The sequence below is a fragment of the Labrus bergylta genome, chromosome 8 (assembly GCF_963930695.1).
Source record: "Labrus bergylta chromosome 8, fLabBer1.1, whole genome shotgun sequence".
Lineage (NCBI taxonomy): Eukaryota > Metazoa > Chordata > Actinopteri > Labriformes > Labridae > Labrus > Labrus bergylta.
Window position 1 is genome coordinate 4,947,883 of NC_089202.1, and position 11,523 is coordinate 4,959,405.

The 11,523-nt window shown below is 38.2% G+C and overlaps 2 protein-coding genes across 2 annotated transcripts; one reads left to right on the plus strand and one right to left on the minus strand.

Moving 5' to 3' along the window:
* Nucleotides 1-1,093: 1,093 nt before the first annotated feature.
* cmtm8b (CKLF-like MARVEL transmembrane domain containing 8b) lies at nucleotides 1,094-3,705 on the plus strand. The gene is made up of 4 exons (XM_020635167.3): nucleotides 1,094-1,286; nucleotides 2,504-2,677; nucleotides 2,831-2,950; nucleotides 3,062-3,705. The coding sequence occupies exons 1-4, from the start codon at nucleotides 1,155-1,157 to the stop codon at nucleotides 3,158-3,160; spliced, it is 525 nt and encodes a 174-aa protein (XP_020490823.1). The 5' UTR covers nucleotides 1,094-1,154; the 3' UTR covers nucleotides 3,161-3,705.
* A 4,162-nt stretch (nucleotides 3,706-7,867) lies between these two features.
* Nucleotides 7,868-10,856, minus strand: LOC109984187 (zymogen granule membrane protein 16-like). Its single transcript, XM_065958120.1, has 6 exons — nucleotides 10,739-10,856; nucleotides 10,429-10,485; nucleotides 10,173-10,299; nucleotides 9,114-9,213; nucleotides 8,649-8,735; nucleotides 7,868-8,556 (listed from the first exon to the last, which is right to left on the minus strand). The coding sequence occupies exons 2-6, from the start codon at nucleotides 10,478-10,480 to the stop codon at nucleotides 8,413-8,415; spliced, it is 510 nt and encodes a 169-aa protein (XP_065814192.1). The 5' UTR covers nucleotides 10,481-10,485; nucleotides 10,739-10,856; the 3' UTR covers nucleotides 7,868-8,412.
* Between the last annotated feature and the right edge of the window lie 667 nt (nucleotides 10,857-11,523).

Sequence of the window (11,523 nt, forward strand, 5' to 3'; positions counted from 1 at the left end):
TCCAGAACCCCTTTATCTGATGGTGTTGTGTATTAAACAGCAAATAGTGGTGATTTCACTTTTTACAATTCTACAATTCATTTAGCAGACGCTTTTATCCAAAACAACGTACATCAGAGAGTAAGTAAAACACAAGCAATGCATGGATGCTCTGTTCGGATCACCACCCACAGTTCAGGTCGTGTGTGATCCACAGATCGTTCACTTTACAAATAGGAAGTCAATATGTGTGAGTTTGTGACGGTTGGGTGTTTGACTTGGGTTGCATTTGAAGGTTTTGTTTGGCCATGAATTATTTATTCCCGATATGCCTTGAAAACAATACATTGAGAGAAAAAAACTCACTATTTTCTAAACCCTGGTAACGGCCCTGTGTGTACATTTGCTTCCTGTAGCTACACTGCAGTCTACCTGACAATATTACATAATGCTCAGTGTTTGGCACCTTCCCGTCCAACAGGTATCAAGCCAACTATGTGAGCTTCACCCTCGTGAAATCTCGCGTGAAATCTTGTCATTGTCTCGGGGAAATACAACAGCTCCCCATCCAGAGTCACCCAAATCAACACTAAACATCACAATAGAGGCAGAGGAAAAGTCTCTGCAGACACCGTCACCACCACACATGTATGGAGGCCCATAAGTGATGATTGAGTGTCATTACTTTTGTGAGCAACTATTTCTATTTTTTAAGAAAAAGCTACTGACTCTGCCTTTAATGGTCAATCATTGTAAACAGAGGCTTCAAAATGTAAATTCTGCAGCAAATAAGTCACCACCTCTTCAGCTTGAATATCAAGTATCATTTATCAGCTTCTGAAGTGTGGTCCTCTTGGTGTCCTGAAGCTTCTCCTCCTCTTGGCTTTCTCTGTGAATTCCTCTGAAGGACTCCATTTCCTCCTTATTTGCTGTCATCCCTGCATCATTTGTAACCTTCAGTGTACCATCATGACTCTAACATAGAATTCATACTTGATCATAAAATATAATCATTTTAAAAGACGTATGGGCAGAAAAAAAAGCGACCCTGGAAGAAAACAAAAAGGTCCATGTAGGGGGGGGTGTCCTTGTTGGAGTCAGGGACAGGAACACAACTTCCTCTGCAGCAGCAACAATCTGACTGAAAGCACTCGGACTGTCGCGGTCAGTTCACCATGGACAGGGCAGCTGTGGTGACGAGCCACAGGACTCCTACACTACCTGAATGCAGCATCTCCACCTCCACTTTGGCCTTTGACCGGCACTTCACCACCACTGCAAAAGGACTACTCCTCATGGCCGAGATAGTGAGTGTGAATTTACACATTTGGGTTTTCAATGTGCAACGACATGAATGTTCAGCAGCTCAGAAATATCAAGATCAAAGCAGAGCCAATGACAACAAATACAAATACTTTGTATGTTTATCAAAGACGTCATGAAGAGAAGAAGTATCCTGCAGATATTTAAGTTATGTGAACACGTCCTCAGCAGGTGAGGCAGGTACGGACACACCTAGAGACGTCTTCTGTTTACTTTCTATTCTAATGTGACACACTCGGTCAACCTGTGTGAGAAAACTGTTTAAAGAATCACTTTATTTTTCTGAAATTCAAAAGAGAAATTAGAGTTTAAATAGATGTCACTTGTTAAAAGAGCTCGAGGAACACCAAAGGAAAGGAAGAAAACTGTTTTTCTATGAAAATAGGAAGTTAACCCAAAACACAAAGAAAATCAATTCTTCTCCCTTTCTCTCGCTCATTGTGTCTCTTCCTTTCTGAATCAGCTGAAGGAAAAGTCAGGACAGCCTTTCTGTAAATACAGTCTGGCTGTCTGCCATGCAGAGGCTGTGCAGGCCTTAGTGAAGGAGAGCTGACTGCAACGATTGCTACAGGATTAAAAGTAGTAGCATTTTATTAAATACTAAATGTTTAACTGTGATTTCAGGAATTTGTATTAAAAAAAATGAATTATTCCATTAATCAGCATTATTTCAATAAAAACCTGATGAGAGAAGAATGAAAGCCTCAGCCTGAAAAACACATTTTGCTGCAAATGTTTGCAAATAGTTGTTTAAAATGTGCAACCCAAAATAAAAATAAAGTTACTGTTAGTCATGTTTCATGTTTTCAGAATGTGATCAGAAACATCGTGCAGAAATCTTTTTCTGTGAAACAGGAAGGGTGGGTGTTGGTTTGCGCTGGCAGGAAAGCAAAAGAGTTTTGATGAGGAGATGATTGGTTTTGTTGGTAAGAATAACCCATGAATAGAAAAGTAATTGCGCAGCATGTTTTTAAAAACAAATCGACAAGACACACAATTTGTCAGTATGATCTTTTGTTGAATGATTCTCAATTAGATTAAATTACTCTTAAAGTGTTTCTTAAGCAGTTTTGGCAGAGTCCCCTCTTCTTCTTTTGTTTTTCTTTCTTCAACTTCTCTTCTCTTTTTATCATCTTTCAGTCAGAAGTAGACCAAGAAGTGTGGTTATGTGATGAACTCCCCCCCCCCCCCCCCCCTGCAGGTGTTTGGTATGTTGGTGTGGATTCTGGTCGGGGGCACAGACTATTTTCGGCTGTCTGCGCTCTGCTGGGTGATGTTTGTTGCAGTACTGTTCTGGGTTCTGACTGTTGGTCTGTTTGTTATTTACCTCACTGGAGTCCATCACAGGATACCACAAGTCCCCTGGACTACACTGGTAATACACACACACATACACACAAACACCACACACACAAAGGAAGTGTGGTTTACTCATTTAGCAAAAAAACTGTTTTGTTCTTTGATATTGCTTGAATGCTATGTCTCTATATTTGGATATTTTTGTTGTTGGTGTCTCTCTCTCTTTTAGTCTCTCTGTTTGAACTGCAGTGCCACAGTTCTGTATCTGGTGACAGCAGTAGTGGATGCTCTTTCAGTCAACCAGGCCATTAGGGGACGACACAACTACAACTGCTGGGCAACATCTGCAGTAAGATATGAACTGTTGAGGAAATGCTTCATTTCATTATATATGTTTAATAATAAAAAAACAGTCTATCTTTTTTCACATCCTAATTTGTCCTTGTTTTCCACCTTTCAGTTCTTTGCATGTCTGACAACAGTGTGCTACACAGGAAGCACTTACCTGAGTTACTATTCCTGGAAACTGACAGAGGAGGGACAATTATCTCATCACTAGCTGGTTGAAGACAACATTCTGGAGACTTTTCCTGAGGAATATGTTATGGAGATCTACCTTCAGACCAGGAGAAGGCTTTAGCCAAATGAAACACTTGAAAAGAAACTACAGTGCATGTCAATGATGTTATCTTTTTTTTACACGTCATATTTTAGGGGTCAGAAAAAGAAGACATCGTCTCTCTACAAGATGTGGTGGACTCTGTAACTCTGTCCAGTAAAGTTGAGAAAGTTATAAGCATGAAGGACACTAGTCAATTGAAAAGTCTGTCAAATCAGACAGAGCTTTACTCTAAAGACAAATGTGTCAAAAAAACACATCATGTGTTGAGTTTCAACACATCTGAGAGTTGAATTTATCACAACACTTTTTGTGTAAGTCTTTACACAATCCCTGTGTTAGCTTATTGTGTTGTCCCAAAAGTACACGCTGATGTGTTAAAAACGTGTTCTTTTCTATTTATACTGAAAAGCATCCTGAAATTCAAAATCGTTTGCTTAAATTCAGCTTAACTGCTCACAAAATAAATAAGCCTTTGTATCAAATGTAGTTTACTTTTATTCAAATGAAACAATTTTTCATCTAATAGAGTTCAAATGCAGATATAAACATACAGTATTCACTCATTAATTGTCCAAACCAATGGGGCATATGAAAATACAACATTCTCTTCTTATGTCTATCTGTACATATCATGCAGTAACACTAATAAACTGTGATCTTTCAGTGGGAACCAACAAGTCCAAGATACAACATGATGTCTTAAGTTAGGTCAGACAACTCACGTTTGTATTTATTTAACATAATTAGAACATAGTTTGTGTTTGGCATCAAGGCTCCGACCTCATCGCTCCTTGCAGTTTGATTTTACATGTAGAGATTTGAGGAGTTATGGGATGATATCTTAAACCCCCAGTCGGAGCCTACAGATGGATGCTGGGGTGGTGGTGGGGCTGAGCAAGCATTCAGTACTAGTGCAGGTCTGAGAGTGAAAGAGCAGAGGGAGAGAAATATTGCAGCTTAACTAGCCAGAGTTGTTTTCAGGTGATTGTGGATAATGACACATGTAATAGGTGAAATCAATGCAGCTTGAGTTGTATGCCTGAACTAGCTCGCAGCGGTCGCATCGTCTGTTTTCTATACAGAATGAGGTGAATGTATCAATTCAATACAATACAACACTCAGGATCTTTTCATTTCATATTAACCAGAATGCACATTTTGAACACACTTGGCTCACAAGAGTCAGTAAATGTAATGCCATAAGTGTAACTTACGACCCCCCTACTGCGGAATCTCCATGCACGACCTGACCCAAACGTGCTTCATCCTCTAAACGTGTTTTTTTTTCAAAAAGTGGCTCAAAGATAGCTGTTTAGCCATAGTTCTAAATTTCCATCTGGCTGCTAGGTAAAGGGGAACGAAACCGCCAGTGGCAAATGTGATGTTGTGTGATAACGTCAGTCGTGCGTGAGAAAAGCTACTATACATATTTACAATTCTAAATTTCCTTAAGAAAAGGAAGATTAAACATGAAATGAAACTACATGTTTTTTAATTCATTCAATCATTCAATTATTCATAATATGGTCATGATCCTGATTGGGTGGGCCACTTGTCCATCTGGGTGGGCCTGTTGACATCCAGGCCCATAGATCCCCGCCCCAGGCGTAAGCTATTTTTCTTTCTTTATATAATTTACATTTTCTGAATTAGCCATATATTTAGCAGCTGTTGAATCAAAGCACTTCAAAGCGAGAGATCATCAGCATACATAAGATGTTTTTAGGATGTTATAAATCATAATGCACTAGCTGACATACTATTACAATAAGATTGTTATCATGCCGCTGAACACGCCCTTTGACCCAATTTCTGTCAGAACTTTATTTCTTAAAGACACACAAACATGAACCAAGCTTAACCTAAATTCATTTTATGTTCTAAAGGTTTATTTGGGGGCTTTTTATTCCTTTATTTAGAGATAACAGTGGATAGACTCCAGAGAGTGTGGGAAAGGAGCCACAGGTTGTACCTGAACCCAGGCCATCCGTTTGGTGGACTGTTGCCTCCGTGCATGGGGCGTGCGCATTTACCACTACTGGCAACCACCTTAACCTATATTTCTGTGGTAACAACTGATAAAGAAAAAAAAAAGATTTAACAAGGCTCACTTCTTCTTAACCTACTGGTTGTGACTACCAGCAAATCATTGTTGGCATTTTGCCCATTTAATAGGGATTCCTCTTAACCCAGTTTTCTAAGGTAATGTTGCCCTCAAACTAACTTACACAATAGTCTTGAGAAGCTCTGTAGTGCCTGGTAGCAATATTTCCTGCTGTTCAGGGCTTTCTCTCAAAATTTTTAAGAAACAGCTTTTTGCAACAGTATGCTTCAATTACTTATTGAGACAATAAAAAAATATACACTTGTTTCAAGCATTATTTAGCTTTTTGCAATACCTGCAATACTACCTATTAAACTTAGATTCTCACAATAAGTGCGATCTATTGGCCTCAAAACAGCTTGCACATCACAGTGATGTCTCCTAGGCAAACACATTCTAATGAAATTAAACATTTGTGAATAAAAGAAAATTAATAAGATGAAATCGAGTCAAGCGTAAAAAAATCCTTCCAACTGTGCCAAACCAAAAGGTTGGTCTGAGGGTGTGCCTAGAGCCAGCAACTATTCTAGCCAGCCTTTTGTAAGCCAGTGGTGCAGCATTATTACAGGATTACTCTGAAGCTAGGACAAAGACCAGCTGTTATGTAAGAATTGTGGTGAAGCACTTCTCATGTGCAGTGTTCCCCAGCTAAAAACATAAAGCTACCAGTCTGTTTACCACTGAATAAATGTCTTATCTTTTTAATCTTTCAATTACTACTGGAGTTGTCCCTCAGGTCTGGAAGTCAGCACACATCATCCCTCTGCATAAGGGCGGCGACAAAAACAAACTCAACAACTACCAGCAGATTTCCAAACTGTCCAGCCTCTCTAAAATCCTGGAGTCATTGGACCATAATCAACTAAAATAATTCCTTTCAATAAATTCTGTATAAAGTCCTCACCAGTCTGGTTTCAGAGAAAAACACAGCACCATATCAGCAATTACCTAAGTCATAAATAATATTGTATCTGCTGTTGATCAAGGGAAATACTGTGCTTCCCTCTTCGTTGATTTAACCAAAGCTTTTGACACTGTTGATCACACCATACTCCTGCAGAGGCTAAATTATGTTGGTTTTGACTCCTCATGTACCGGTAATTGGTTTCAGAGTTATCTGTCCAATAGATTGCAATGTGTGACTGTACAATCTGATCATTCTGAATACTTACCGCTATCAAAAGGGGTTCTACAAGGTTCTGTGTTAGGTCCCGTGCTGTTCACAATCTACATTAAAGGGAGACTTCACCCATTTGCATTAAGCATTGTGTCAGTAGTAAACTGGTAGTATTTTTGAATGGTCGTGCTTCCAGCCCTCATTTCCCCCTGAGACTGAAAAGGAGCTTCCAGTGACGCAAATATCGTCATATTGCGTCACTGGAAGCTGTTGCCGTTAGCGGTGTGAAACTACAACTCTAGTTCCTCATATTTTGAACCACTGAAGCTACAGATCTATCACAGATCAGTGGGTGGGAACTCACTCCCAGAATCGAAACTTAACGTCCGCCATATTGCTTCGAAGCTATGCTAACAGGCTCTATGGAGAAAGCTGATAATGGCGAAAAAATATAAATATAGCGACAAGACGGATGCTTCCGACAGGCCGGTCTTGTGTTTTGGCTGCTGCGGCCGCTGGCCCCGGCGCGACACAAGATGGCCTGTCAGCAGTAACCGTCTCGCCGCTATATTGCTATATTGTTATATTGCTGAATGCTGCCAGCCCCTGCCAGCTCAGCAGCTGAGACATAAGGCCTGCCTGTCGGCGGCGGTGACAGAATGCTGAAAGTCCTGTGGTTGGTGTTGGAGATAACCACACCGCTGTGATTGGCAACCACTGGCCTGCTGCCTGGACTGCCATTATGAAACTATGACCGCCCTGTGTAGGTCGCAGAGTACACGTTGCAGTTTTGGAAATAGTCCAAAGCCAAGACTGGATAAAGAGATGAAAACCCAAGAATAGAAATACATCTTTTGTTTGTTTTAGCAGTGGAATGTGATCTTCCAACCTGTGTCATGCTGTTGCATGGGGATAAACAAGATAAATCAGGTGAGATTACTTCAGCACCAGTTGTTTTAGAGTACAATCATGTGCTGCAAATACATTAGCGTTGTTCACCAGTGCTTCGCTTTAAAAGAATAGATAATAAGTGAAATGTTCCAAGAATAAAGAGTTATTCTTTCAGATATTTAAATTCAATATTTCTACCTTTCATGCCCCATGTTTCTTTTTAATCTGGTCCCACCTTTTATCCTTTTCTTTTCCCTTGTGTTCTTTAACAAACCGTTGCCTGCAAGTAAACTGAGCTTCTGTTCCACAAAAAGCACCAAGAGGTGAAAAGATTAAATACAAATATAACCGTAAATACAACAGATTTTAATGTATTTGTTGCTCATTTTTAGTCAGAACTTAAATATTCTTACAATGACAAAAATGTTTAGGCTTGTTGGTTGATTTTTTTGTTGTTGTGTCATACTGGAACAAGAAGGCCATTTGTCAAAATAAATCTGCACCAAGTAACCACAAGTTGACCATCAAAATGTTCTATTTGGCACATATTTTCCCTTTTTTATTGAACATATAAAGCAGTTACTTCTGTTTCAATTTTATTGAATCCTATGGTCACAACAGAAACAAAATTCAATATTATACCTTTTGTTATGTACAACAAAAGGTATGGCTCAGCGAAAAATAATGTACATAAAATAACACATAAGGAAAATATTTATTTTTACATTCTTCTGTTTTTAATCAAGTGCAGTAAATCACTCTTTCCTCCCCTCATGGCTGCAGGTGCGCAAAAATCTTAAATTATTGTTTTTTAACTTAAAGCACAAGAATCGCTATAAAAACATGATTTGTACATCCTTCGTGTTAAACTGCACCTCAAAAAATCACAATGCCTTGTGTTTTATGTACAGTATAAACCAACGATTGACCCTTTTTCCGTCTTAATGAAGAAGTAGGCAACACTATTCCCATTTGTTAATACATGTCCCAGTTATCATACTGCTTACATAATACAACATATAGCTTTATAGTTACAGTTCATGCTCACAAAGCACAGTTAAAATCATGCATTAGGTTCTAGCGTCTTCTACTTCCTCTGTACTGATTCGTGATGACCTCTCCCCAGTGGGCTCCCAGTGAAGTTATCCCAGAACTAGTGTAGCGGCCGCTCAGCAGACGAAGCCCTGCCTTACTGTCAGTCGGGTAGAAGTGAAAGGAGAACTAAAACACAGTAGAAAAATGTCATGTTTGGTTATTAGCATTAACATTAATCATAGTAACCAAAATAAGAGAGAAAAAAAAAGTTTGAATACCCCTGTTGGAGAGCCTGCAGAAAAGAAACGGCCTCTGGAAGTCACAAAAACCAGCTGAAAGATGAAGTTGCTGTGTTTGCCAGAGACCTGGAACAAAGCAGTGTAAGCAGATTAACTCAGGTGTTACATGTGCTTTGTCCTCAAAATGTAAATAAATGATGTACTTTGTACATAACGATGGAGGAACAGTACAAAACAGATTATCCATTCCACTCATTTAAAAAAAAATGTGACAGCTGCTAATAATTTCAGAACCTTTACAAAAAAAACCTGTTTATATAAAAAAAAAAAACGATGATAATAAATAATGTCTAAATGTTAATGAATATTAAACTACATATTTCCAATGGTTAGAGTAATACATGTCATTGACTTTCAAAATTTACGCACACAAAAATAAATGTAATAGTAGAAAAATCAGACAAAATTAAACTATAGAGCTTAAATATCAATCAAATCTCTCACCTGAATAATGGTCTCATCATCATAAAGTTGCATCTCTTGTAAATTTCCTCCCGCTTTTCCAATCCTTTCAGACCAAATGTAGTCATAGCACAGCTGGAGACTTCAGGCCAATAAAAACAAGACAGAAAACGTCAGCATCAGTCATCATGTGCAGAGAAAGCACTGATCAGAAGCAGTAAGAGACAGCATAAAAACGACTCTGTTTTAATGGTTAGCTGAATCGCTAAGCGCAAGCAGAGGACAAAATTGTCCTTGTCTCAAATCTCGAGTTACAGTGTTGTGTTAGCAGCTAATTGTTGCTCTCTTTAGTTTGCTCGTAGCTTCAGATTGCATGTACATTTACATGGAATTACCATGATGTAAAAACACTTCCTTGACATTTAAATAAGCAGTAAGTACAGTATGTTCTTTTTTCTCTAGTCCCTCACTTACAGTAAACAGCATGTAAACATGTAAACACGATATAAATTCTACTCAGACAACATCACTGACAGAAGGGCTTGTGCGTCACACTCATTGTAGACCGTCATGACTCAGACAGATATTTACAGAGGATATTCTTGATTTCTGCTATATTCATTTGTAAATGTTGCACATTCTGCCTTTAACTGTTAACTGCAGAAACAAAAAAGCTGAGCTGCTGTGCCAAACACAGAAGAAGGAAAAGGCTTGAATCCCTAAACTGTAATTGTTACATGGCTGAATGTTTTTTTGCTGCACATTTTTACGAGTCAGTATCTGATGTAGACCTTTTCTTACAATGACAAAACATTTCTGCTTTTGTGTCGTTTGATGTTATTATGTTTAAGGATGCACGTACGGTCATCTTAAGCAAAGTGGCACATCCTCTTTAAATATGAAAAAATTGTTAAATTCAAAATTAATTTCACAACAGTAACTGAAATGAATATCAGATCATTTAACAACCATAGAAAAACCCTTATAGCACAAATATGTGGAAAGAAAAGAGTAAGCATTGCTTCTAAATATTTCAGACCAGAATGCCCTCTTTGTAAGATTTATACTGCAGATACATGTAACACAAACTGTTATCCTAACCTGGTGACAAATGAGTTGGGTCTCTCCCAGACTCTGATGGCCGTTATCCTCCCATTCCCCTCTGTGGCATACGAAATGCCGCCACCATTACCAACAGAAGCAGAGTAGGAGAAGCCTATCGTAGAAGCTGGAGAGGTAAAGAGAAATGGTTATTATGTTAACGAAAAGACAATATTATTGTTTGTTGAATGAACTTGACTTTCAATTTATGCAAGACAAAGCCCAACTAATATTAAAGGATGTGTTGAATTCTTACCACTTGCCAGGCTGCTAGTGCAGATCAAAGTGAAGGATAGGAAGAAAAACATTTTTTCTGAGGGAATCCAGAGACAAACAGTGAGTAAGAAAACAAATCTTACAACTCCATCATAAAAACCAGAATGCTAAATATAGCTTTCTACATGTTTTTCTACCTGTGACTAACTAGATATTTGGTCGTTAGAAATAACTCAAAAATCTTCAGATATGAACTGAAATCAGTGAATACCATATACAAATCCTTTGAGTGTCTAGCTACATATTAATACTAATAAATTATTTAATACAGACTCAAATGTTCAACTCACCTGAACTCCTAAAACCAGTGTTGAGTCGACACTGAGGTAGTGATATGAAGATGCTTGTATTTAAATAAAATCCTGCCCTCCCTGAGCTAAGACTCACACACGCCCTAACCCTTACCTGTCAAGGTGATGTGTTCTGACAGCTGAACAAAAGCACACCCATTTCTTTTTTTATTTGTACTCTGCCTTTGTTCTAAATAAATAAAACCAGCAAGAGAAAAACATTGAAGTTTGTCACTCGGTTGTGAAAAACATTTTTGATAATACAGTCATATCTGTCTCATTTGTGCTGTATTAGCTTATCAACCTCATCTCTCATAAATCTATGTCTTACAAACTGTTTAATAGTCTGATTCATCAAATGTTTTCCAGTGGGAAATGCATGTTTGCTTGATGAAGGTCTCGTTCTAAGATGTTGCCTATACATGTATTTTTAAAGTTGGTTGTCTGTAGGGGTTTGCTTGTAAATGTGTAACATTTGGATTCACTTTGGGTTATTACATGTTTTTGGAAAGGTGCTTGGAAAGATAATTTACTCTCATGGTTCATTTTGTTGTACCAGAGCTTTGATCATGACCATAAAAGGAACACAGAGCTTGTTAAGTTGTCGATGTTTGTTTGTCTGTTTATTTTAAAATTTAAGTAATTCTTGTTGATTTCAAACAATTGTTTCTGACCAGCATGGAAAAGGAAGTCTTTAAACTCTACATGTTTAGAGAAGGATTAAAATTGAAACTTCCTGATATGCTGTGAATGTCCTGAAAACATAACGTCTGATAAGTCAAACA

Coding starts and splice junctions, on each gene's coding strand:
- cmtm8b (XM_020635167.3), top strand. CDS start 1,155: ATGGACAGGGCAGCTGTGGTGACGAGCCACAGGACTCCTACACTACCT. Junction 1,287..2,503: donor TACTCCTCATGGCCGAGATA/GTGAGTGTGAAT, acceptor CCCCCCCTGCAG/GTGTTTGGTATGTTGGTGTG. Junction 2,951..3,061: donor ACTGCTGGGCAACATCTGCA/GTAAGATATGAA, acceptor TCCACCTTTCAG/TTCTTTGCATGTCTGACAAC.
- LOC109984187 (XM_065958120.1), bottom strand. CDS start 10,480: ATGTTTTTCTTCCTATCCTTCACTTTGATCTGCACTAGCAGCCTGGCA. Junction 10,300..10,428: donor CACTAGCAGCCTGGCAAGTG/GTAAGAATTCAA, acceptor TTACCTCTCCAG/CTTCTACGATAGGCTTCTCC. Junction 8,557..8,648: donor CTGCAGGCTCTCCAACAGGG/GTATTCAAACTT, acceptor ACTGTGTTTTAG/TTCTCCTTTCACTTCTACCC.